Raw genomic sequence first — 25,686 nt, 5'->3', positions numbered from 1 at the left:
GAAAAGTTCAAAACTTAGGGAATATTGAATTTTAGGATTATGATATCTTTTCAGTCATTAAAAATCATGTGCATATCCACAAAACATATTGAAGGTATGTTTTTGAAAAAGAATGTGCCAAAATTCCTTATTTTTAATGATGTGATGAATGTAAATAAATCAGGGGTCACTGTGAATTATGATGTATTTTTATTTTAGATGACATAGTCCTCCCAGAAGAAGTGGAGTGGATAAAATTTAATGTAGGAATGAATGGTTATTATATTGTGCATTATGGAGATCATGGCTGGGATTCTCTAATTCGCCTGTTAAAAGACAATCATAAAGCAATAAGCAGCAATGATCGAGCAAGCCTCATTAACAATGCATTCCAGCTGGTGAGGTAAGAGTTTAAGATTTTCACATGCCTAATATTTGAGGGCAAGGAAGGAGTTAAATAAACAAGCAAGCATGCGTGCCTGATGTAAGAAGCCCCTCATTTAACTTCTTTAAAAGAAAGATGGGTCTTTCCCTGATAAACAAGCATATTCCACATTTGTGCAGGAGGCACTGGTTGAAGTAATACAGAATAACTGAATGTATCCAAAGGTAGGGCACATCTTGAGCTAAGAAAGGAAATAACTGTTGTTATATTGAGAAATACAATTAGAATGTCAGACATGTTATATGCCCTTGTACCCTAGTTAAGAATTGTGCCAAGGGATTTAAAGATAATCCAAGGCCATATAAAATATTGAATAAAAAGCCTGCAACTATAGATGAAAACTGAGCTGAAAGTGTATTGAAGGCCACAGAGCTATATAGGTAATTCTTTACCTGCGGCCAAAATTGAGCCCAAAGTTTCTGTTGTAAAGTGAGACATTTGTGAGTTTTAACTCCTTTTATGATCTTTCTTGCCTCAGTTGTTAAGTGAATCCCTGTAGTTGATGAGTTAGTAATCTGGTTGTTAAGTGAATCTGGCTTCCTCATTGACTTTGCTTGTTGTAAAAGCAGATCACATATTCCCAAGACACTACAACTGTCATAAATATGAACCAGTTGCCAATCATTGAAATTTTGATAATGTGCCCAAGGGGATGCTACAACAGTTGTAATTGGAAAAACAGTCAATTACTTTTTTCATTGCCATTGTAGCTTTGAACAGTCACTAAATGAACTGTTGTAAATTAATGACTACCTGTATCAGTGAAGCTATTTTCAAGAATTTAGAGTTCTTTCATGGGAGAAGTTGTAATGTATCAGCTGTCATCACTACCATAGTGCTGTGTTATGTTTCAGTTCATTTACTATCTAGAACACAACATTACCGTATTTTTTGGAGTATAAAACACACCTTTTTCTGTCAAAAAAGAGGCTGAAAATCTGGGTGCGTCTTATACATTGAGTACAGCATTTTTTTCCTTCCCAAAACCCCACTCCCTTCAACAAAATGGCCGGGCATAGCTTTTAGGAGGCTTTCAGAGAGCTCCTGGAGCCCAGGGAGGGCAGAAATGAGCAAAAAATGGACTTTTTGCTCAATTTTGCCCCCCCCCCAGGAGCACTCTATAAGCCTCCTAAAGTCTATCTATGCCCCCCCTTTTTTGTTGACAAAAAACAGGTCCGTTTTCATGAAAAACTGGCTGTTTTTTGTTTGTTTTTGCCCCCCCTCCAGGAGCACTCTACAAGCCTCCTAACAGCTATTCATGCTCTTTTTTTTATTCATGCTCTTTTTGTGGGGAGGTTTGCAGAGTGCAAAACCTTTTTTTAAAAAAAATTGCCTCTTCAAATCCTTGGTTTGTCTTATACTCCGATGCGTCATACTCCAAAAAATATGGTAATTTGCTTTTTTAGACAAATACATCATTACAAAAAGATACCTAATTTTTTTAACCTGATTATAAATTTATGTTTAAGCATGGTAAAAAGAAAAAACTAAAATGTATTTGGTTAATATATATTGTTAATTTGAAAATTTATAGGGAAGATGATTCAGACCCTTTAAAAATATTTATTTTTTAAAACACATTTTCTATTTCCTCAGTGCTGGAAAACTGTCAATTGAAAAAGCTCTTGATTTAACATTATATTTAAAACATGAATCTGAAATTACTCCTGTATATCAGGGACTGAATGAGCTCATTCCTTTGTATAAACTGCTGGAGAAGACAAACATAAGGGACACAGAACAACAATTAAAGGTAAAATAAGAAAAAGTTAAGGCAGAATAAAATTGAAAACTTACATAGATTCTTAAATAATCAATGGATATGTTTGTTCTATGCTAAATGAAATGAATTTTATTTTGTTTCTTTTTAAACTTAAAAATTCCAAGATGGAGTATTCTTTGTAGAATGATGGTAGTTCTCTACTACCACAGTAATGGTGCTTGCCCATCATGGTAGTAAGTCATAAATATATACACACAAACTAATAATTTGGCAAAATATTCTAGGATCATGATTGATCATCAGAATTCATCAGAATTGATTGATTGGACATATGTCTAAATTTCAAAACTGATTTCCTGTGAAAATCCATTTTATCCCTACAATAACAATATGACAAAAGCTTGGCTAATGCTAGCCAATGGGGTTTCAAGTCAGATGATGGATTTAGATCTTTCCAGTTGTCATCAACACTAACCACTGTTAACAGCAGCATAAACCCATTCCAGCTAACGGTATTACTAGACAAGCTCTCTATTGGAATATGTTCTCAGTTAATTTTTTTTAACTAGAGCTCCTCCTAGATATAAAATCAGCTGATAAACCACCAGCTATTTTTTCTCTTTAGAAGAAGTATGAAATAGGAAATTAATATGAATTGGTTAAGAATACTCTTCAAAATAAAGTTACAGTCAGTTAATCTGTAAGGCACTAAATTAATTGCATGTTATGTAATATTAAATATTACTGAATACTATATTTAGTTTGGTAAGGATTGTGAGTTGTTATGCAGTGGAACAGCCTGCTCCTTGAAGTCATGAGCGCTCCAACACTCGAGGTTTTCAAGTAAAGCCTGGATAATCATTGGTGTGACATAACAATGTTCCTACCCTGGCACATGGCTGGGGTAGAAGACCTGAATGGTCTTTTCGATCCTGTAATTCTGTGTTTCTAAATCAGGGGTCCCCAACCTGTGGGGCATGGCTCTGGCTCATTCACAGACCACATGAACACAATCAACTCATGAGAGTTCCACTTGTGCAAGCCCCACTTGTGCAAGCAGTGGGTATCAATGCTCACAACCCACTCACGTGAGTGGCAGGTCACACAAATAAAGCTGCAGATGCAGGCAACTGCCCTTGCACTAGCCATCCTCTCTTTCCCTCACCCCCCCCCTCCCGGCCAACTCTGCTCTAAAGGTTTGTCTGCTTCAGTTTCAAGAAATAAAATTACTTGTGAGTTAAAAAAAAAAAACAAAGATGCCTATGTATCCATTCTTGAACAGTTTCCTATTCCCTAGACCCGTTATGGTGAACCTAAGCCATTTCTTAGGGCACGTGAGGCATTGTCATATCAGCTTCAGTGCGCATATACACTCTATCCAGCTGATTTCAGCCTTCATTTTTGGCCATTTTTTGCCCTCTGGAGGCTTTAGAGTGAAAAACCACCCAATGCGCAAACTGTAAGTTCGGCAACTGTTTGGACTGTTTTTCTCTCTCCGGAGGCTTCAGGAGTCTTCCCTGAAGCCTCCGGAGGGAGAAAAATGGCCCTATGGGCAAGTCTGTTCCCAAACTTCTGGTTTGCACGTTGGGCTGTTTTTCTCCTTTCGGAGGCTTCTCTTTGGAGGAGATGGGGGAGGCCATTTTCACCCTGCCCAGGCTCCTAGAAAGCCTCTACAGCCTGGGGAGGGCGAAAAATGGGTCCATCATGCCATCACACACCAAAACAGGGGGAGGGGAAGGTTACAAGTACATGCTTTCCTCCTGCACATAACGCATGCGGCCATCCTGCACATGTGCATGACCCTCCCCCCCCCCGCATTCCTCCCACTTTCGGCACTTGATGGCAAAAAGGTTAGCCATCACTGCCTGAGACAGAGTCAATGGACTCTGTCTAGGGCAGTGTAAAGGACTTCCATTCCTTTATAGTTTGGCAAATAAAAATAGTAAATATAGGCCAAAGCTGTAAAGCATAAGTTTCCAATTATTTCTTTTTTTTAAAAAAAAAAATCCCTTCATGTTTTTATTGATCCCTAAATCACTGATATTACCTATCCCTTCCCTTATTCCCTTCCTTTTAATGTCTTTTAATCCCAAAGCATTGATGAAGTTATCTAGTTGGGTAATGAAATGTCTCCAAGTAAACAACAAAGTCAGCCAGCGCCAAAGACACTACAGTTCAACACTGAGCTACAAATGTTCTCTTTTGTTGGGATCTCTTCTCTTTGTACTAACTACAGTGATGTTATGACTACTCTAAGAAGAATGTATAGGCATGCATATGCACTGTATGATTACAATTTTATAAACAAGATCGCATATATGAAATAACTTCTATAGTTTTTATTATTAAAGGAAATTGTTCCTTAAACCATAGGGAGTATACATCCTATCCAGCTTTCTGTTTGTGATTTATGAAAGATACAAGCAATATGACTTTTAATTGAATAACAAGATTGTTAGTTGCTGCTTTAAATAATTGACTTACATTTATTACAACCTTATTTTATTATTTCACAAATCATTCTAGGCATACATAGTAAATCTATTTAAAAATATGATTGACAAACAATCTTGGGATGATGAAGGTACCGTGTCTGAGCAAATACTTCGAAACACCTTACTTATGTTTGCATGTGTACGTAAATACAAACCATGTGTAGACAAGGCACAAGAGTATTTCATGAAATGGAAGGATTCAGATGGAACTCTGAAGTACGTATTTCACTTTTTAAGAACTGCTTAAACAATATCCTTCTGTCTTCAGGAAAAGATATCTATTCAGGGGTCTATAATCCTGCTTGGTGGGAGATTTACTTTGCAAAATGAATCACATAAATAGCAGTAATTTAATATATATTTTTCTCAGAGAATAATATGAGCACAATTTATTACAGATTGCCGAATAACATTAAGATGGCAGTATATGCTGTTGGAATACAAACAGATGAAAACTGGGATTTCCTTTTCAGCAAGTATCAGTTACCTGAATTCGATACTGAAAAGAATCAGATTGAAGTTGTATTGTGTCTGAGCCAAAACAAAGAAAAGCTTCAGTGGTAAGCATTCTTCAAATAGCATAACATAACAACAACAGCAGCAGCAGCAATAATAGCCTTTATTGTCATTGTACATTATGTATACAACAAAATTGGTTTAGCCTCTACTGGTGCAGTTCATAACAAAAAAATACAAGACAACATGAATTGTATAGAAAATAATCTTTATACAAGTTTTTTGGGGTGGGTGGGGGACTGGTCATACCTTTCCATATTTACTTGGAGGGATTGTGTTTAGGAGTCAGCCCATGGGTTGAAGCTGTTTAATAACATGGGTGATTTTAAATTCAAAGGAACTAGTTCACATTATAGCTCTCAATACCCATTTCTTACATTTTCATGATCACTTAATAGTTATGCAATAATTGTTTCTGGGAACAACAATTATAATCAAATGATAATTGTTGAATTATACATTAATTGCACATGTTGTTAACATTTGCAAGACAAAAATGCAGTGTTATATTACTATACTTTTGAGGCCAGTAGGCAACTCAAGCTTGGATGGAACAAGGAAGAATTGAGACATTTTTTAATACAAGTAAGAAACAACTGAACAAGAGCTTTTAATCTTCTGTTCCAGTCTATATTTTCTTCTTCTTTGTGTTTTGCACTATTTAACATTTATTTATATTTTGTCAGTAGAATTTTATTTAATTAAAAAGCCATTCTACAGTTATAATTAGCTTTTTCATAAATAATGTTTATTAAAAGGTTTTACAAAGATTTTAAAAACTACAGAAACATAGAACAGAAAAATAGTATAAAAGGGTAAAAAATATGAATGAATAAAAAGCAAGAAAAAGATGTCTGAAATGACTAAAATCTTCTTTGCAGAGGTTATAAATATAGCATTTACCATCTTTACCCTCCCACATTGTATATCATAGTTCCTTTCTTCCTACAAACAAATATCAACCGTTCATTCTTATTCATTTTCAGCAAAAAGTCTAAACAGGGTTTCCAGTCTTTTAAAAAAGTAGTTGTTGTTCTCTCCTAATCAAACAAGTCAATTTAGCCATTTCTGTAAATTCAGCCATTTTTACAATCCATCCATCCATTACTAATGTTTCTGAACAGGTAGTCCTCGACTTATGACCACAATTGAGCCCAAAATTTCTGTTGCTAAGTCAGCCAGTTGTTGAGTTTCGCCCCATCTTACAACCTTTCTTGTCACAGTTGTTAAGTTAATCACTGCAGTTGTTAAGTGAATCTGACTTCCCCATTGGCTTTGCTTGTCAGAAGGTCACAAAAGGTGATCACATGACTCCAGGACACTACAACCATCACAAATACAAACCAGTTGCCAAGCATCTGAATTTTGATCATGTAAACATGGGGATGTGGCAACACTTGTAAGTGTGAAAAATGGTCATAAGTTGTTTTAACTTCAAATGGTTGTAAATCAAGAAATTCCTATAATCTTCCATCCTTATGTATAATAGCCTCAAAGTTACTCTATATAAGTCCAATCATCCACAAGCCTTTTCTAACTGATAAAATGTTCATAAAATGTAATAAGAAAGTTCCAGTTTTATCTGAGTATTAATTTTTAAAATTCTCTGCATCACCACATGTATTGTTTATGCATTTGCATCCAGTATGTTTTTGCTCTTTGACATCATGCATGAGAAAATGTCTCTTCATGTTTTTCACATTTCCAACAGTGATTAGAAGTATCTTTATACATCTTAAGACAAATTTTCTGGGGACTTGCAACAATGGTACATCATTTTTAAAACGTTTGCATTGAACTTTCAGGGACTTTCAGACCTTTTAACTTGCTTTTCCTCCTTTTTGAATCTCAACCAAAATTTATATATTTTATCTCATTTTATTCCTCATCTTTTTACAATCTATACTAAATATTTTAGTTGCACATATTAAAACTATTGAAAACTAAATCCCTCTGCAGTCAGTTATTTTACCTATGTTTCTGTACTAGCAAGTCTTTATATGTTAATCCACATTCACAATCAGCTTTTTCAAAACATCAACTTCCGTTATGTGCATATATTCTACTTTACATATATTAAGCTTCCAAATAAATGACTGTTTTTAACTGATACATTTGCACGTAGGCCACTTAGAAACATAGGATAAATCAAATATTGTTTTGTGAAACAATATTCCCAAGATAGGACTAGACAAGAGAATTAGAACATCATTACTTGGGGGGGGGGTTACTAGTTATTGAGAGAATCAATGAGAGAACAAATTAAAAAGCTGCATTATTTGTTGTATTCCTTACTTGCTTCAATGAGGGATATAATTTTCTTACCAAATTTCTGCACATATTTCATGTATCCATGCTTAATTGAAAAACTTGACTAATCGGGTTGTTTTTTTAGGCTAATGGATCAAGCATTGCAAGGTGACATAATAAAGACTCAGGAACTGCCTTCTATAGTTTTGAGTGTTGGAAGGAATCCTTATGGATACCAATTAGCTTGGAAGTTTTTAAAACAAAACTGGCAGAAACTTGTAAAAAAGTATGTATGACCTTCATGTTCTTGCACTTTAATTTGTTTTGAGGAAGCCTACAAAACTGTTTACTCTGTTGATGTTTGGTTTTGGTTTTGTTTGTTTTTCTTGTAGATTTGACCTTGGCTCACACTCACTTGCACACATGATTACTGGCATAACAAATCAGTATTCCACAAAGGAACAGCTTGCTGAGGTAAATATATCTTTGACAGTATATATAAGTAACTGTGACACGATATATTTTTTATCTTAAATCGATGCAAACCTTTTTTATATAGAGAGAATCAAATTGTTAAGAATATATAATGTTTAGTTTTGTGTTTGGGTGTATTAAGATATGTTTGTGCTTTCAAACTAGTTTTGACTTATAGCAATTGTATAGACAAGTTCATGCATTCTTTTGCAACAGGGATTTGCCATTGTCTTCTCCTAGAGCTGAAAGAGTAACTGGCTCAAGGTTACCCAGCTGGCTGCCATGTTTAAGAACTTTAATTTCTGCTTCACTGCTTTTAATCACTACACTAAACTGGTTCTAATAAACACACACACACACACACACACACACACACACACATGAGATTCATGCTAGCTTACAACAAAATACATCATCATCATAACATCAGCAGTTCAAAATCACTTCAAGAAATAAAGCACAATGCTATTCAATTAATTAATTCATTAACAAAATCCAGTTTCAAACTTCCAAAGGCCCTCTGGAAGAGTAGAGTTTCGTTACCTTCTAGGAGTTCCTAACTAAGTATATGGGAATTAATGGAAAAACAGCATTTTCTAGTATCCCAAGTCACCTCCCATCATAAAAATTGGGACCAAAAGCCCCAATTTCTCGGGGTGGAAAAGGCAGCCTTAAAGTTCACCAGCTGCTAAGCCATGTGGGGCTTTATAGGTCAAACTAGAACCTTTAATTGTACCTAGAAACAAATTAGTAACCAGGAGGATGGCAGAATTAGGGGAGGGATGAAAAAGGGATCAGCCTTTTTGTTGTTAGTTGTGAAGTCATGTCCAGCCCATCGTAATCCCATGGACAAAGTTCCTCCAGGCCTTCCTGTTCTCTACCACCCTTTGGAGTCCATTTAAGCTCACGCCTACTGCTTCGGTGACTCCATCCAGCCACCTTATTCTCTGTCGTCCCCTTCTTTTGCCCTCAGTCTTTCTTCAGTCCAACCCCCCCTCCCAACCCGGCTGACCTTGACCCTTATGTAACTCTAAGCAGGTATTGACAGTGTGCATAGGCTTTTAACAATAAGTTAAATTGAACCTTCACATGTGGACCTGGTTTTTGTGCCTGACACTAGGCCTTGCAAAATTTGTCTAACATGACATCTGGCACTACAAACTTTTAAAACTCAATGAAACATATCCGGATTGTGTTCCAAATGGCTGCTGATTTGAATAAGAAAAGAAGCATCCTTGAAATGAGCACACAAGCTCATTCTCAATGTGAACATGGTCCTTGCAATTTGAGAGTTATTGCATGAATGTAGATGGAGAAGGCCTGTTTTCAGCAACGTGTTCCATCCCCTCATTGACATTTTAAATCCGTGTTGTGCTTAGTTATTGCAGAAATAGTTTATAGTTTGACAGCAAGAAGTATGCAAGTCTAGTTTTGAAATGGTATATTGTCAACACCTACGGTAATACACCCAATTTATTACATTTTGTTTGTATGTCTTCTTACATTTTTCATTTGGAAATGAATGGGGCTTGAGAATGAGTACTTCTGAGATAGCTGCAGCCTCTGTCTGAAAGGAGGGGAAAATATGCAACTATTCATGTCCATCCAGAGAATGGAAGCATATGGCAATGATCCATCTCTCTTAAGAGAATGTCTCATTACTAACCCGGCTTCTCCTCCTCTTGTCAACTGGAATATATTTTTTATTTGTAACTTCTTTCTGGTTGAAGGCATAGTGGGGAAGGAGAGATAAGCATGAACAAATAGTTTTGAATGCCATCCCATGGCATACTGTATTCAGTATTGTCTATTTTGGAAAACTAGCTTTCTGCTGCTACTTTGGTAGGAATCCTGCAAGAATCAGTTGTGTTTCTCTGTATTTCCTCAATAGGTAAAAAATTATTTCAGCTCAATGGACAAAAGCACTTCAGAGCTCCGTGCTGTTCAACAAGCAATAGAAACAATTGAAGAAAATATCCAGTGGATGGATAAGAACCTTGAAAAAATCAAGACATGGTTACAGATTAATAGCAAAGTGTGAAATTGTATGTTAAATATTGATTCAGAATTGACCAGAAGTAAGTTCTCAAAGCTATACATACTGTCTAGAAACTGATAGAAATCTCTGCAACAGGATTGTTCTTTAATATATTTAAAATCATTCCACTTGGGATAAATTGGGGTTTGTGGAAAACAAATTGAAGGCAAGAAAACAGTACAGTTTTTACCACTATAATTGCAATATCCTATATAAGAATTTTTATAACAATCGCTTTAATAGCTTCAAACAGGCTTGTAGTGGTAGTCCTCGACTCACAACCACAATTCAGCCCAAAATTTATATTGCTAAGTGAACATTGCCCTGTTTTATGACTGTTCCTGCCACAGTTGTTAAATGAATCATTGCAATTTAGTGACATGATTGTTAAATTAATCTGGCTTTCCCATTGATTTTGCTTGTCAGAAGGTCACAAAAGGTGATTACATAACCCCGGGATACTGCAACTGTCATAAATCTAAATCAGTTGCCAAGCATCCAAATTTTAATCATGTGACCATGGGGATGCCACAATGGTCATAAGTGTGAAAAATAGTCCTAAGTCACTTTTTCAGTTGCATTGTAACTTCGATCACTAAATGAATGGTTGTAAGTTGAGGACTACCTGTAATGGCCATTACTTTAAAGTAACCATTACTTTAAAATAATAGTACAGACTCCAGAGGCTAGAATTAAATAATATTTATCAGTAACTGAATGTTAAAATGAGCTTAGAATTATTTTGCTACTCAGAGCAACTATAAACCATAAAAAATAAGGTATAATTGTATAAGTGAAGGGTAATTGTTTTTCTCTTGTCTGTTCTAGTACAATTTAAAGGAGATTGAGTTGTTATAGGCCCTCTTCCATCACCCAGCAACAGCTGGCCCCACCATGCTTACACCACACTAGGCTAGCCACTTACCCACTTGCCAGCCTGCTTGAGGGCTGCCTGGCACAGCTGGCTTTCTGTCAGCTTCTCCATTGACTTTGCTTCTTGGCAGTCAGCAGAAAGTTGTGAGATAGTCCTCAATGATACCAATGGGACTGTCGTCACTAAGCAATGGGGTCATGAGACATCATCCTTTGCGACCATATTGCATAGTGATGGAAATTCTACTCACAATTATTATTGTTAAGCGAGAATTATCTGGATGAAGATGCTTGTGTAATTTTTTCTTTGATGGCAACTGGCAAAAAATGATCACTTTCAACAAGCTTAATTATCCACTTAATTAGGTGTATTGGTGCATGCTGTTACACTTCATTTTTAATATAAAGGTATAAAAGTAACATAGAAGGAGGCATCTATATCTCAAGAATGTCATTCCTTCATTACTGTTCTTGTTTCATCCTCATTAATTTGTCTACTTATCCACAAGTCATACATTTATGTTGTGGTGAAAGACTTTTATTAAACATTTTGATGGATTTCACAACAACGCTGTTGCATTAAACTACAGTATTTCTGATTTCTGAGAGTAAAGTTGAGAAGGGTATTTTTGGCTTGGAACGTATCATTTCCAAAGACCTCTCCATTGTTAAAATATGCTGAAATATTAGTGTTCTTGGTGAAACAAAATGGCAGAATATTATTCTTCAAAATAAGTTGCGCTGTTTTTTTTTTTTAATTGAGATTTATAGGCCGCCCTTCTCCCTGAGGGGACTCAGGGCGGCTTACAACCACAAGGGGAGGGGGTGCAATACTAGGAGACAAACAATAGTGAACAAAATAAAATGGTTAAACCACAACATGCATTCAACAGTCAACACTCGGGCGGGTAAATTGGAAGCCTATCCCCAGGCCTGCTGGGAGAGCCAGGTCTTGAGGGCTGTGCGGAAGGTCTGGATGGTGGTGAGGGTACGAATTTCAACGGGGAGCTCGTTCCACAGGGTCGGGGCTGCAACAGAAAAGGCTCTCCTCCGTGTAGTCGCCAGTCGACATTGACTGGCGGATGGAATTCGGAGGAGGCCCAGCCTGTGGGATCTAATCGGTCGGAGGGAGGTGATCGGCAGAAGGCGGTCTCTCAAATATCCAGATCCACTACCATGGAGTGCTTTAAAGGTGGTCATCAATACCCTGAAGCGCACCCGGAGACTGACAGGTAGCCAGTGCAGCCCGCGGAGGATAGGTGTAATGTGGGCGAACCGCGGTGCGCCCACTATCACTCGCGCGGCTGCATTCTGGACTAACTGCAGTCGTCGGATGCTCTTCAAGGGCAACCCCATGTAGAGCCCATTGCAGTATTCCAGCCTAGAGATCACAAGGGCTCGAGTGACTGTTGCGAGAGCCTCCCGGTTCAGGTAGGGCCGTAACTGGCGGACCAGGCGAACCTGGGCAAATGCCCCCCTGGTCACAGCCGACAGCTGGTGGTCAAAAGTCAGCTGTGGATCCAGGAGGACTCCTAAGTTACGGACCCTATCTGAGGGGTATAAAATTTGACCCCCCAGCCTGAGTGTTGGAATGTCAGCCAAATTATTGGGAGGGAAGCACAACAGCCACCCGGTCTTTTAAATTTGATCATTTATAGTTGAGTAGCATCGAATTTCAATAATTAAGACATAATTTCCAGTGGCAAAGTGTGTGAAAACTCCACAATCCACAGCAGTACATAAAAGTAAGGTTGGATTGGTCTGTGAAATGTGTATGCCAAAGGATTAGGTAATAGGAATTGATAAAGATATAACAAAGCATATTTAAAGTATTTTCGATAGAATTCAGGTTGCAACAGAATACAAAATAACGAATATAAAGTAATACATAAAATGTTTATTAGTGTGCCACATTAAAATGTCAAGTACAGTTCAGTATTGACATTACATGTAATTAAGGACAGTCTCATTGTCTTCAGTATGAAAGATGTAATCCACAAGGAAATCTTTTATTGAATCCATTTGAAAAAAGTAAACATTGTGATAGAAAACCCCATCTTTTAATCCCCATGCAGGTGAAAAGGAATCACACAGTTAAGATTCCTGGAGCAACTAAGGTTGGTTTAGTTTATAGAGTCAGCTGCCTAAGAACAGGTGTGATAATTTTAACATGGATTTCAAAGCACATCTGAATCTGGAACTATATCCATCTCTCACATACCCTGCATGGAATACTTAAGAAAGGAAAGCACTTAAATTTGATTAAGAATTATTATGAAATCAGCTGTGCTGTGTATTTATACTCTAGGACAGTGTTTCTTGAACTTGACAACTTTTAAGATGTGTGGACTTTAAATCCCAGAATACCTGGCTGGGAAATTAAAGGAATTGAAAAGCACACATCTCAAAAGTTGCTTAGTTTGAAAAACACTGCACTAAGTAAGATAAGGATTCTTTGCATGTTCTCAGTTCTATGGATGGTTATTATGCCATCCTATGTATTCGGCTCTTGTGTTACATATTGCTCAGAGTAAAGCAGATAGTATAGAACAGTTTTGGGGAGAGGGTTGGTGGGAAAAGTACTAGTTACTTTTCTCTATATCTTTCCCAGGAAACCAATGACAGATGTAGCACAAATGCTTTGTATACGATGCAGGTTTTAGAGAATGGCACTGTTCGTTATTTGATAAGAAGCCAAGGCTGCAACGTAGAAGCTTCTACTCTGCTCCAATTTTGAAAACTTTGCAACTATTTACTCATTTCCCCCTAACAATTCTCCAGCAAAAATACTCATAGGCAATTGGCCTAAGAAGGCAACCAAAGTCATATTTAAAGCATTCCTTTTATAACAAACTAGCAAAATTCACTGAGATTTACAGGCACTGTGGGTAGATTATGTGCAAAATTTTGCATATTTCACTCCTATTAAATCCATAAGAAATATCTTTCTTACAAATATAAAGCATTCTTTTCTTCTCAAAACTTAAGAAAATGACAATAATACAGACAATAAAGTAAGTGTCTAGAAAATGTGAGTTCATCCTTGAAAATAGCAAAATAAATGCTTTGCATGCCAACGTAGCCCAATATCATAAAATGTCCAAGATGCTATCTTTTTGCAAAACTGCTTTTGTTCAAATACAGCTATCCATCAAAATAAAGAATTTTCACACTGGTGATAAACATTCTGAAAAGATAAAAATATGTTCTGTTCTTAAAAGGAAGTGTGTCATAACGTTCAACAGCTGAGGCAGGAATTTTAAAACAAAAAACTAAAATATTTAGATTAGCAGGATAAACAGGGTTGATTTAAACTTAAACTAACCAATAATATAGAATTTATAGAGCTGTTCATCTCAACTTTGTGACTCGATACAAAAACAAAAGCCAGGATATAAGAACATAACATTGCACCTAAGATGTTTCATATAAATAGAATCCTCTTACTGAACATAATTTCCTTGTTTAATCAAATTTGCTTTGTTCCTAAAACTAGTGTTTCATTAAAAAGGCTAGCAGACTTTTTAAAAACAAATATCAAAGGGTTGTTGTTTTTTTATCAGGCAGCCAGATGGGGCATAAACAAAGGCTGGATGGTGGCAGTGGGCACACTCATTCTCTCATTCTTTCCAAGCGGCTGGGAAAGAGTTCTTACTGTAGTTCTGAACTTATCTTTTGCAGTATGCTTCAAAATTAACCAGAGGTCTGTAGAAAAAAATAGCTCAGGGACATCCAACAACAGTCACAGGGAGAAAATGTTTTTTTTAATGATTTATTCCAACTTCAAGGATTATGGCAATGATCTATTTTCACCAGAGAGAGCAAACTTATTTCTTTTGTGAATGATCTGATTTTGCTTGTTATTTGTAAGAAACAAGGCAAAAATGCGCCTCTGTATTTTGGTGCTGATATTTTCAGGAGAGGCCTCCAGGGACTGCAAAAGGGGACTGATGCTTCGTGTAGGTTATCCATCTGTTACTTCAAGTGTACAACAATGGATCCCTAATGGGAAAGATGTAAGAGGACATCTTACAAAGAAGGCTCCATGTCGGGAAAGATTTTTTAGGACATCAGAATGTGTACTATGAGTCTAACTAATCTCTGAATTAGTGAAAAATCTGTCCTGATGTCAGGGTTTATTACTACAGATTTTCTAAATGCCAATTCATTCTGAGTCACATGCATATTATATATTCATGATAGAAAATTTAGGATTTAGGACTACTCACCTGATGACATTTAACTTTTTTTTTGTTTTTCAGATTTTGCAGTGGAAGATTGCTCCTTTGCCTTAAAAGAGAAGAAAAAAGAATCATGACATTAGTTATTGTAGTAAACACTGAATTCACATAGTCTGTTATGAATTATGTCTTGGGGGCTGGTTTTGGCTTAGTGTGTTCTGTGAAGTGAAGTTCTTTAATAGGACAAGGTTAATCAAGTCATAGTAAAGTATGATGTGTTAGCCAGGTCATTTAAAAATAAGACTTAGGGTGGTGAGTTTGAAATAACAGAAAATGATCCAAAACCAGAGAGTGGGGTAAAAAGCTTTTCACACCCTAAAACCATCTCTCTTAAAGTTAATTGGTACTTTCATATGTATCTAAAAATTCAACATTTGATCAGAGCAATGACACCCAATGGTAAATGTATTTTTTATCACATAGGTTATCCTTGACTTAATCACCATTGGAATGAAGTTTCTATTGCTAAATGATACAGTCATTATTTAGCGATTAGCCATTGTTAGCTAAGGCAACACTCCAATCTAAGCCACTCCAGATTTGATCCCTCCCAGCCACAATACAAGCATCTAAAAAGCAAAAGGTTAACATTTACATGTTTAAGAAACTTTAGAAGCTACTATTAAATATGCCTCTGAATTTAGGCAAATAATGTACGCAGGTTCCATAAAATCTCCATAATTAGCTTCTGCATGAAATTTATAAATAATGTTCTCATAAGTACATTTCAGGCCAGGGTATAGTTTCAATTGATTATAGTCACTCTTCTTTGTATCCCCAGAGTTTCACATTGCTCAACCTGAATACAACAACAGGTTCATGATTTCTATTCTAGTAATAGGTGATAGTAATGAAATGAGATTTAAAAAATCAGGCTTCCTGACTAATAATAGAGGATAACAGAATAAGCTTAAAAATTGCATAGAAGATGCTTCAGAAATTCTCCAGCTCATACAAGAGGCAAAAGTGGAACAAATCACACTAGGTAGAATTGTTATGCTAAACAATCTTACCTTCTTGGGTGTTTTGGATTTCTTTTCCTCCTTCCTAGGTTTAGATGGGGCAGCACCTTTTGATTTCTCCTCCTATGCCCAACAGAGAAAATTGTTTGTTCATTTTTCCAAGAAATAACATCTTTTCAAAGTGTAGTTGCATGAGACCACAATTGGGACAAGAAATGGTCCTGAAGGGAATCATATTTGTTATGTGAATCCAACTCCCCCAATTAACATTTCGTGTTAGAAGCCAGTTGGGAAGATCACTAATCATGATTAGGTAACCTCAGGATGCTGCTATTGGTGGTAAATGTAATCTGGTTTGGCAAGTACCTGAATTTTAATCACATGACTATGGTGGTACAGTAATACAGTGGTCCTAACTTTGAAGACAGGTCAACTATCACTTTTCCCTATTTCAATCATTAAATGGATGATCGTTAATTCAACCATTACCTATACAGAAAAATTGAAATTCATATGATGGACATATAACCCAAGGGTTCAGAATAACTGAAAGGAGAAGCTAAAACTAGTTGTTAAAGATAGAACACCATATAGTTCCATAATATAAGTTTAAGAGGTGTTATGGTTTTATATAATGCAGCTGCTGAGACTTTAGTTAAGGGAACACTTGACTGTGTGTCACGCATCCCCTTTTCTAGATCTCCTGTCATGCATCCCCTTTTCTGGTTCTGCTTTCTCTCTCCTGTGGAAGATGTAGGTTTTCTAAAGGTTAATGTTTAAACATACAGGTTCATGCATATTTTTTATTTATGGTGTAAGAATAAAGTCTTGCATTTTATTGAGGGCATACAGAGATGCATGTGAGAAAACTGTGCCCTATTTCAATTGTCCTAGAGAGGCAAATGAACAAAAACAAGTCTATACTTAGCACAATTTTATTGTGAGAAAAGCTTTATTAGCTTTTATTTATTAGAGACATTCAAAACAACTTTTATTTTTGACGAGTGAAGACTTTCTTTGGATAATTTAGGCAGCATTTGCACCAGAGACATGAGAACAAATAAAACTCAGATTTACAACTAAGAAATAAAAGCAAGAACAGGCATTTAATACTTGTTCCCTCATTCCATTTGACTCTTAAGAAACCTGAATTAGCATTTTAAACAACCAATTCTTTGCTCCATTATTTGAATTAATTTATGCATGTTCCTGCAAAGACTAGAAATAAAATGTCACCCTTAAACAGCATTTGTTTAATAGGTCTATTCTTAGCTTTAGAAGCCAATGTGGGATTAACCTCAGCTATATTCTCATAATTGGTAGAATTTTTAATTACCTAAAAATCAGGTTACCTAAAAATTAAACTAAATCTACCAAAGGAAGGAGTTTTGGTAAAGCTATATGCAAATAATTGTGAGTATATAAACCATGAATTCTGTTTTTTTAAATAATATTTAAATGAATCCAGTCCTCAAATTTTCAAAGAAATAGGAGAGGAAATAACATTATGCAAGTAAAATTAAAAACATTTAAAAAATGCATATTCTAAAACAGGCAGATGGCGCTCTAGCATAGTATAAATGGGGATGTTTTACTTATTTAGAGGAGTGGCATTAAACTGAGAAAACATTATTTATAAACTTTCTATTAAACATTGTTCACTGGATAACCACAAGAGAGACAGAAAATATGAATAAGCTTTTTTTAATTCATTTCACACAGTATCCATGATAAAAAGCCAGAGCTAACCATATTCCTTTTAATCAACCGAATGACACAGAAAAAAATAAGTTTTCAAGTTTCAAAAACTCTTACAGTTGTTTTGCTATATGATTAAAAACAGAGAGTTTTCAAAAAAAATTCAATGTATTTTTCTCCTTTTTCCTGGTCTATTTCCTTATTGAAGAATTCTTGCACAACAAACTTGGGCATAATTAAGATTGTTGAGCCGAAGATGTTGAATTTCTTCTCACACATATGGATTTCCATGCACAATAGGAAAAAAATCCACATTTGCGCAATATGGTGTGGTGAAGGTGCAAGCCTAGAAATCAGGAGATAAGAGTTCTAGGCCTTCCTTAGAGATGAAAGCTGGTTGGATAATTTTGGGGCAGTCCCTGTTTTCAGCCCAACCAAACTCAAGGTGGTGTTGGAAAGAAAACAGGCAGAAGTACTAGGTTTGCTTGCCACCTTAAGGGCAAGGTAAAAATAGTAGGTAGTACTACTTTGATTTGGGCCATCTTGGACTTTTCAAATGGGATTCTTAAATACGACTTACATTCAACAAGTAGAATGCCAATTTTGTATAATATACATATACATACATATACATTACATATATGTATATGTATACATATATACAACATATGTAACATACATACTTACATACATACATACATACATACATACATACATACATACATACATATATATATATATATATATATATATATATATATATATATATATATATATATTTGTTTTCTGATGTTTTCGTGGGTGTTAGTATGTAGGTCTTTGGTTATTCGGGTTTTCTCCCGCGTAAAATTGGAGGTGTCTTGGTGACGTTTCGACAAAGTCTCATTCGTCATCTTCAGGCTTCGTGCTTCCAGGAGCAATGTGAAATCTCGGCTGACGAATGAAGATGAATGAATGAAGATGACGAATGAGACTTCGTCGAAACGTCGCCAAGACACCTCCAATTTTACGCAGGAGAAAACCCGAATAACCAAAGACAGACATGCATGCATGCATACATGCATACATACATACATACATACATATATATAAATTCAGAACCACATAACATAACAAATCAAATCTTGCTTAGCAGCAGATTTTACTTGCTGTTTACTAGGCCATTTTGCAAACTACCTTTTGTTACTTTTGCTCCCTTAATGTAGCAGGACGTTAAATCTGAGTTAAAGAGCACCTGATCTTGCCAAAAAAGAGGCCTACCTTTGTTGAAGGTGGCTGGGAAACAGGTTTAACACAATGGTCGAAATCCCCAGAAAGAGCATCAATGGCTGCTGAGTCACTGTCTGGCTTCTGAAATAAGAATAATTATTTTAAAGAACAGCAACATTTTCCAAGATCATCATATGAGATAAGCTCTAAACCAAAATCAGAAATTTAGTTTCAAACATCCATTTGTGAGTTTCAAACATTTGGTATAAAACATGCAGAGCAAATGAAACAAGGACTTTCAAAATGTAGAAATATTTTCAACAGGTCTTTGTTATTAAAATTAAAACCATCCTCTAATGGTCACCACTGGGTCCTACCCCTTGAAGTTCTTCACTGGTACATGGGGTTAATTGATATGAAATGGCAGACAGACAGCTGGGAACAAAAGCCCACCAAGCTGCAGCAGCAGAAGTAATAAAAGTATTCCGTTATCACTACTAGAGCTAACTCTATTTGGTTTCTAATTCATTATGTGTCATAAGAATCCTGCATTTTTTTAAAGAATTTGATCGGTTTCTTGACCTAAATTTTCTACAACTAAACCACCCAGGATTACCTAGATGAGATGCATAGTTTAGTTTAGTTTATTTGTCTTGTATGCCGCCCACTCCCGAAGGACTCCGGGCAGCTCACAATAAACAAGGGAAGGGGAATAAATAGACAAAAACAACACTTTAAAATACATAACATTCACAGATAGTGTAGAAATTTAAATAAAATAAGAAAGAATACGTTCTTTCCAATGTTATTAAAGATAGAAGCTATCTTATTTCTCATTGGTCTTAAACTAATCAAGACACCTTTTCTTCTGAATGGTATTAAAATTCATGCTACATTAATGCTACGTTAAGGGATTTATATCCATCATTTTGGTCCTAGAGGTAGATTCATATTTCAATAAACTAAGCCAATCTATCGACAGCAAGCACAGCATAGAATTGAAAGTAATACTTCCTTACCGTTTGTTCTTTGGGTTTCTCACCATCTTTATCTTTTGGCTTTATAGGTTTACCCTTTGACAAAGAAAAACATAATTAAATATCAGTTTCATTCACCAACCTATTCAAGTCTAATCTAGTCATCTATTTTAAATAATCTAGAATGCTTGTTAGATTGTTCAGCTTTTCCTAATTCTGTTTGTTCAAGACTACCTGCATGTTGAAACTTTAAAAGTTTTATTGTATTTATGGAAAACCATACCGCCATCACTGGAGATTTTCAAGAAAAGATTGGACAGTCATTTGTCCTGAATGATATAAAGATTCCTGCCTTGGGCAGAGGACTGGACTAGAAGACCCATAAGGTTTTTTTTTCCAGTCGTATGTTTGCATATATGTAAAACACAGTTTCAAAACATATGAAGGGTGAAAATGCTTTCATTTTCAATATCAAACAATATGTCGTAGTTGCTCTTAAGTATCCTTGCCTAACTTGTATTCTTAGACAACAACTCCCAGGAATCTTGATTAACAGAACCCATCCTGACTAATGTTAAAGGATGTTCAATTTCAACACATTTAGAAGCCCCTAGGCTGAGCAATACTGTTATTTATGAGGTAATATACATTTAAACACCAGGGGCATCCTGCATTAGTTTTTTTTATCAATGTTATTTGACAGTCTATTCCTGTTCCAGTACATTTATTTCTTTAAAAAAAAAACTTACGTTGTAAGTTTGACTTTAAAAGTATCTATTTACCTTTTCATCTGAATCCAGAAGATGTCTATATTCAGGAGGGATTGTATCATCTCTTTCTCCAAGTTTGTCCAAATGTTCAGCTTTGGCTTTTTCCTGTAAAAAGTGGGCTTTTTAAAAAATGCACTAATTTTTTTTAGAGAAGTCTAATGAATTCCAACCATCATTTATAGATGACAGTCTTGTCCATATCTCAGCAGTACACATAATCTTTTCAGAAGAATGAAAATGTTTAAAAACTGATGTCACATAAACATTACAAAAAATGCGACAAAACATTGCAGTTTCAAGTATATGATATGTTTTACAATGCCATCTAAATGCAAAGCAACATATTTGGTAAATTAGTTCAAGAAATACTAGAACATTTTAAGACATTTTAAAATATTTTAAGTCAAGTCTCTGAATTTTCAGTTCTTTGGAACAAAGTCTTTTATAAAAATTAACACAGATTATAGCATTAGTAATAGCACTTCGACTTATATACCGCTTTACAGTGCTTTTTACAGCTCTTTCTAAGCGGTTTACAGAGTCAGCATATTTCCCCCAACAACCCTAAGTCCTCATTTTATCTACCTTGGAAGGATAGAAGGCTTAGTCAGCCTTGATCCTGGTGGGATTTAAACTGGCAAATTTGCCGGCAGCAGGCAGCAGAAGTAGCCTGCAGTACTGCACTCTAACCATTGCAGTCCAGAGGCTCTTATACATAAACAAATCTGTAGTTTTTAAGTAAAAATTTTCTTGCACAGGTATAATTTTGCAATCTAAATATATTTCATATAAACAAAGACTATAGAGATAAAATTAAATTTTTATTTTATTTTCAGTAGTTAAAAAGGCAAACAAAGGAAGCAAAAGAGTTCCCTAGCAGGAATAAGCAATAAAATGGGCAGTGAAACAAACAGTGACTTTACAGAGCTGACACAGAAAACATCTCTTTTCTCTACTTCTCCAGCAAACTTTCCTGGCTTAGTCCATCTGTACTTCTGCCAACTACTTAGTTCAGGACAGCAAGTTTTCTTTGAAACTCTGGAAAACAAGTACAGTAGTAATTCACAATTTGGGGAGAAGGGTATGTTCTTTTCTCACCTTTACTTTATCCAAAAATGGTTTGTTTTCATCTGGGTCAGGCTCTCTTTGTCCCAGTGTGTCAGCAAGAAGGTCTGCAGCATCGTCAAGATCTTTCCTACCCTGACAGATTTAAGAAAAACAAAAAACACATATGTACACACAATCACAAACTTCTGGAGGGGAAGAGATTATGTAGAGCCCAGTGAAACAGCTTTGAAAGGCTGCAGGGAAAACTACAGTCATCATTTTATTTCTGCACCTCTGACTAAAAACAAGGGAACTCAGCTTTCAACACTTCTAAAACAGTTTTTTTAATAGTTGTAGATCAAATTTAACTCAAACAATGCTTCCAGTGGAACTCAAGAACACTACTAGATTGCTCCAACAAGTAACAATATGTATTTAAAAAGCAAATGACTAGGTGCATATATCTTTAAATAATTTACAGTTTCTTCCAAACTTCAAGATCCTGGACTTGAACTACAATCAACAACACTCCTAAAACATCAAATGAGGCTAATGAAGCTGAATTGCAATGTCAACCTATTGATAGGTTGCTGAAAGTTGCTAATGTCTGACATTTTGGCCATAAGAACAGTTATCAGGGAGTATTGCTCTGCTTACTGGGAGGACGGCTTCTTTTGGAACAGAAGAATGCACAGCAGAAGCAGCAGAAGAAGAAATCACCTCTTCTGCAGGAACAGCAGGCTTGCTAGGACCTGTAGATTTCTGCAAGGAAAGGAAAGGAAACGATTCATCAGTACATGTAAAAGTGAGACAAAAAGAAGTTAAGACTGAGAACTGTTTCTGATCTGTCCCTTAATGCCTCCTAAAAAGCATTTAGGAGACATTAAGGGACAGGTCAGAAACAGTTCTCTGTCCTAAATGCTTTTCTAAAACGAAAGAATTTACAGAAAATGCAACAGGTTTTTCGCCCAGTAACTATTGCTGAAAGGGGAGGGTGAGATGACATTTAAAGAGAGCATGCACTGTTGAAAAGGAGTGCCACACTCTTAGCTAATCAGAACTCTTGATGCACATGGTTGAAGAGGTAGAAGCAATGCAAAGAAGTAGGGCATTTCCTGTCTTCTATAATTGAAAAAAAAAAGCTAAAATGTATTAGGAAAGCAATAGAGCATTTGCTCTACACTTCTCAAATGGCAGCAATGACTGAGACACAAATACCTTTGAAAATTAGGTCACCTAAAGAACTTGGGATGGGCTAAGCTCCTGCTTGCTGCTCAATGGTGATTCTAAAATCCTTTTTATAAAGCTTCAATAGGGATTCTCTCATTTATTTTGCTTCCTCCTCTCTACTCATATTGTTCCTCTCTTGTTTTCGCTTCCCAGTGCAGCTGCTTGCTTTGTTCATCTCATCTCCCTTTTTTCCCCACTGCTGCTGTAAGTTGGAAGAGGTAGATGGACAAGTGACTCTGTTTTGAAAGATGTTTTGTGTGTCTACGTAATAGGAGGTTCATTCATCTTACAAAGGCAAGACATCCCAATCAGAAATTACTATAATGTTCCTTGATATATTTTTGCCCCTTTTTCGGCAAGATTTCTGGATAAATGCAAATATATCTATAAAAGTGTCACGTGAACACATTAATGTATATGAAATCTTCACATCTGGATTCTGCTGTAACTGCTAATCCTAAATTGAAAGACAAAGAAACTAGATTACATAGCATTTACCAGAGTCTGTAATTTTTCCTCTTTCTTTTCTAGAATCATCATGTTGAGCTCTCAAATAACTTTCAGTTAAATAAATAGCATTTTTAAACTGATCTCTGAAAATCATGTATGTTCCTTTTTCTTTCAAATCAGATTTTGGAAGGGAAACCTGCCATCAGCCGAAATTCAATCTTTCCTAGCCTGCTAATAAAATGAAAACTCTTGATGTTGACTGCCTTCTATAAAAGTCCCTTGTGTTAAAAAAATTCTGGCTTATCCAGAAATGTTCTGAAAATGTCAGTTAAAAGATGAACTTGCGATATATCAACTATGAAAAAAAATGCAAAATGTGTATCAAAATTTATTAAAGGGATGTAAAAATGACCCTATAAATACGTTATTGTACAGATCTAGGTGCTTCTATACTTGAAATAACACTTAATCCAATTCAACAGTATAAAGCTGTGATGGCGAACCTATGGCATGGGCGCCACAGGTGGCACGCAGCGCCCTCTCTGTGGGCATGTGAGCCATGGCCCCAGTTCAGCTCTGCTGTGCATGTGTGCGCCTCCCACCAGCCAGCTGGTCATCGGGTCTCTGCCACACATGCGCGGAGGACAGGGCACGTGTGGAGGGGCCATGCACACATGCATGGGTGCATGCATGGGGCCATGCGTACATGCACAGGGGCCCCATGTGAGAGGGTGTGGGGCATGCAGGGGGGCAGTGTGCACATTGCATTTTTGGGGGGAGGGGGATCGGGTGCACTTTGAGCACTCGGTCCGGAAAAGGTTAGCCATCACTGGTATAAAGTATACAGTTCTACTACAGTTAATAGATTTTTTTAAAATATATATAGAGTATGTATGCAATTTTATCTGAGTGTCAAAAGTCTCTCTCAGACTCAACCAATCCTTACCAATGGTGTTTCTGTTGTTGATGCTGGTGCAGAACAAGAAAACCCTTCAGACAAAGCATCAAGCAGTTCACTTTCACTCAGGGGCTAAAATCAGAACAAATTATTAAAAATGTTTTAATACATGTCTAAATGTATTTTCTCCTTCATAGGGTGACTCAATACAGAACTCTCAATTTAGAACTCTTAATTATGAAAGAATTAATAGTCAATTAAGTAAGTGTCCAATTAGAAGACATTAAGCCATAACAAAAGCTTTCCATTTATTTATTTATAAACTAGAAGCGTGTGTGTGTGTGTGTGTGTGTGTGTGTGTGTGTGTGTGTGTGTGTGTGTGTGTAAGGTTCCTGACCAATCTGTGCACCCACCTGAGGCTTTTCTTCAGGTTTTGGCAAAAGTGGCTTCCCATCTTTATCCTGTGGAGGGAAAAAAGGGAATCTAGCAATTACTGCACTATGGCAGTTAGTCAAATATTATACATAATTCTGTCCTAAATTTAGGACATCAACCATCTCATAGAATCAAGTATATATATTTCCAGAGTGACCATAACAAATACTGCAGCTGCTTTTATTAACTGCATATTTTAATTAGCTTCTGCTCCTTCCTCAAATATGTTTGTGAAAAAGATGATGTTGCCCTTGCTGAAAGATGAGCTGGAAGATTTAATGACTGCAAGATATATCTTTCCACCGACTCAGAAATTTTGAGAAGAGTCAACATTTAATCAAGTTACATCATTCATACTAATTCAGGATCTTGATATATTGTACAAGGCTGTCAAGGATCCACATGCAATTTAAAATGCTATTGTCTAGATCAGTGATAGGCAACCTGGTCCCTACCTCCCACTAGTGGGCGTTCCAGCTTTCATGGTGGGTGGTAGGGGTTTGGTGTAACTCTGCTTTATAAATTTTATAAAGTAGTTACTCCGTACTTTATAAATCACCATTACTGTGGAACCAGTGGGTGGTTAGAAAATTATACTACTAACAGAGATACAAAAGTGGGCAGTAGGTATAAAAAGGTTGACTACCCCTGGTCTAGATTAAGGTGAACAATATAGCTTCCAGCACTCCTCAAACTAAAATTCAACATAAAAAGTAGGAATAATTGCAGGAGGAACATTCTTAACTGCATTTTGCTGTTACAAGTTCCAATGAGTGAATTTTTTGTCAACGAATTTTGCTTTTGGAACTATAGAAATATTTTATTTAGTTTTAATGTTTATTAATTTATGATGACATAAAAAGGATCCTGTGAGCTGCCTTTTTAAATGGAAAAGACAAGACACAGTAGCTTTTTCTATTTACTCTTTCAATGTAACAAACTTTCTGCTCTAGCCCCAATTAGTTAATTATTTCTT

At 36.1% G+C, this 25,686-nt stretch overlaps 2 protein-coding genes across 10 annotated transcripts in view; one reads left to right on the top strand and one right to left on the bottom strand.

Moving 5' to 3' along the window:
* Nucleotides 1–15,145, top strand: part of ERAP1 (endoplasmic reticulum aminopeptidase 1) — a 32,046-nt gene extending 16,901 nt beyond the window's left edge. The window contains exons 13-20 of the mRNA XM_014056278.2: nt 199–382; nt 2,021–2,177; nt 4,674–4,858; nt 5,041–5,202; nt 7,554–7,694; nt 7,801–7,882; nt 9,774–9,960; nt 15,056–15,145. Of these exons, the coding sequence (XP_013911753.2) occupies nt 199–382; nt 2,021–2,177; nt 4,674–4,858; nt 5,041–5,202; nt 7,554–7,694; nt 7,801–7,882; nt 9,774–9,923 (1,061 nt within the window). The 3' untranslated portion in view covers nt 9,924–9,960; nt 15,056–15,145. The remainder of the gene's footprint in view (nt 1–198; nt 383–2,020; nt 2,178–4,673; nt 4,859–5,040; nt 5,203–7,553; nt 7,695–7,800; nt 7,883–9,773; nt 9,961–15,055) is intronic.
* The window catches only part of CAST (calpastatin), an 84,545-nt gene continuing 59,105 nt past the window's right edge, over nt 247–25,686 (bottom strand). For 7 of the 9 annotated variants that reach the window (XM_087715742.1, XM_087715737.1, XM_087715743.1 and 4 more), the window contains 10 exons: nt 24,689–24,736; nt 24,324–24,407; nt 22,355–22,459; nt 21,749–21,850; nt 20,663–20,755; nt 19,923–19,976; nt 18,955–19,044; nt 16,048–16,119; nt 15,023–15,083; nt 12,671–13,980 (listed from right to left, as the gene is read on the bottom strand). In XM_087715742.1, the coding sequence (XP_087571868.1) occupies nt 15,033–15,083; nt 16,048–16,119; nt 18,955–19,044; nt 19,923–19,976; nt 20,663–20,755; nt 21,749–21,850; nt 22,355–22,459; nt 24,324–24,407; nt 24,689–24,736 (699 nt within the window). In that variant the 3' untranslated portion in view covers nt 12,671–13,980; nt 15,023–15,032. Of the gene's footprint in view, nt 606–12,670; nt 14,796–15,022; nt 15,084–16,047; nt 16,120–18,954; nt 19,045–19,922; nt 19,977–20,662; nt 20,756–21,748; nt 21,851–22,354; nt 22,460–24,323; nt 24,408–24,688; nt 24,737–25,686 lie in introns of those variants that run through there. The other 2 variants (XM_087715739.1, XM_087715738.1) reach the window with 2 other exon arrangements.

This window comes from Thamnophis sirtalis, unplaced genomic scaffold (genome assembly GCF_051295495.1).
Source record: "Thamnophis sirtalis isolate CommonGarterSnake01/CBP01778 unplaced genomic scaffold, rThaSir2_p1.2 scaffold_5, whole genome shotgun sequence".
In the NCBI taxonomy this organism is placed as follows: domain Eukaryota; kingdom Metazoa; phylum Chordata; class Lepidosauria; order Squamata; family Natricidae; genus Thamnophis; species Thamnophis sirtalis.
This window is presented reverse-complemented; position numbering and strand designations above follow the sequence as displayed.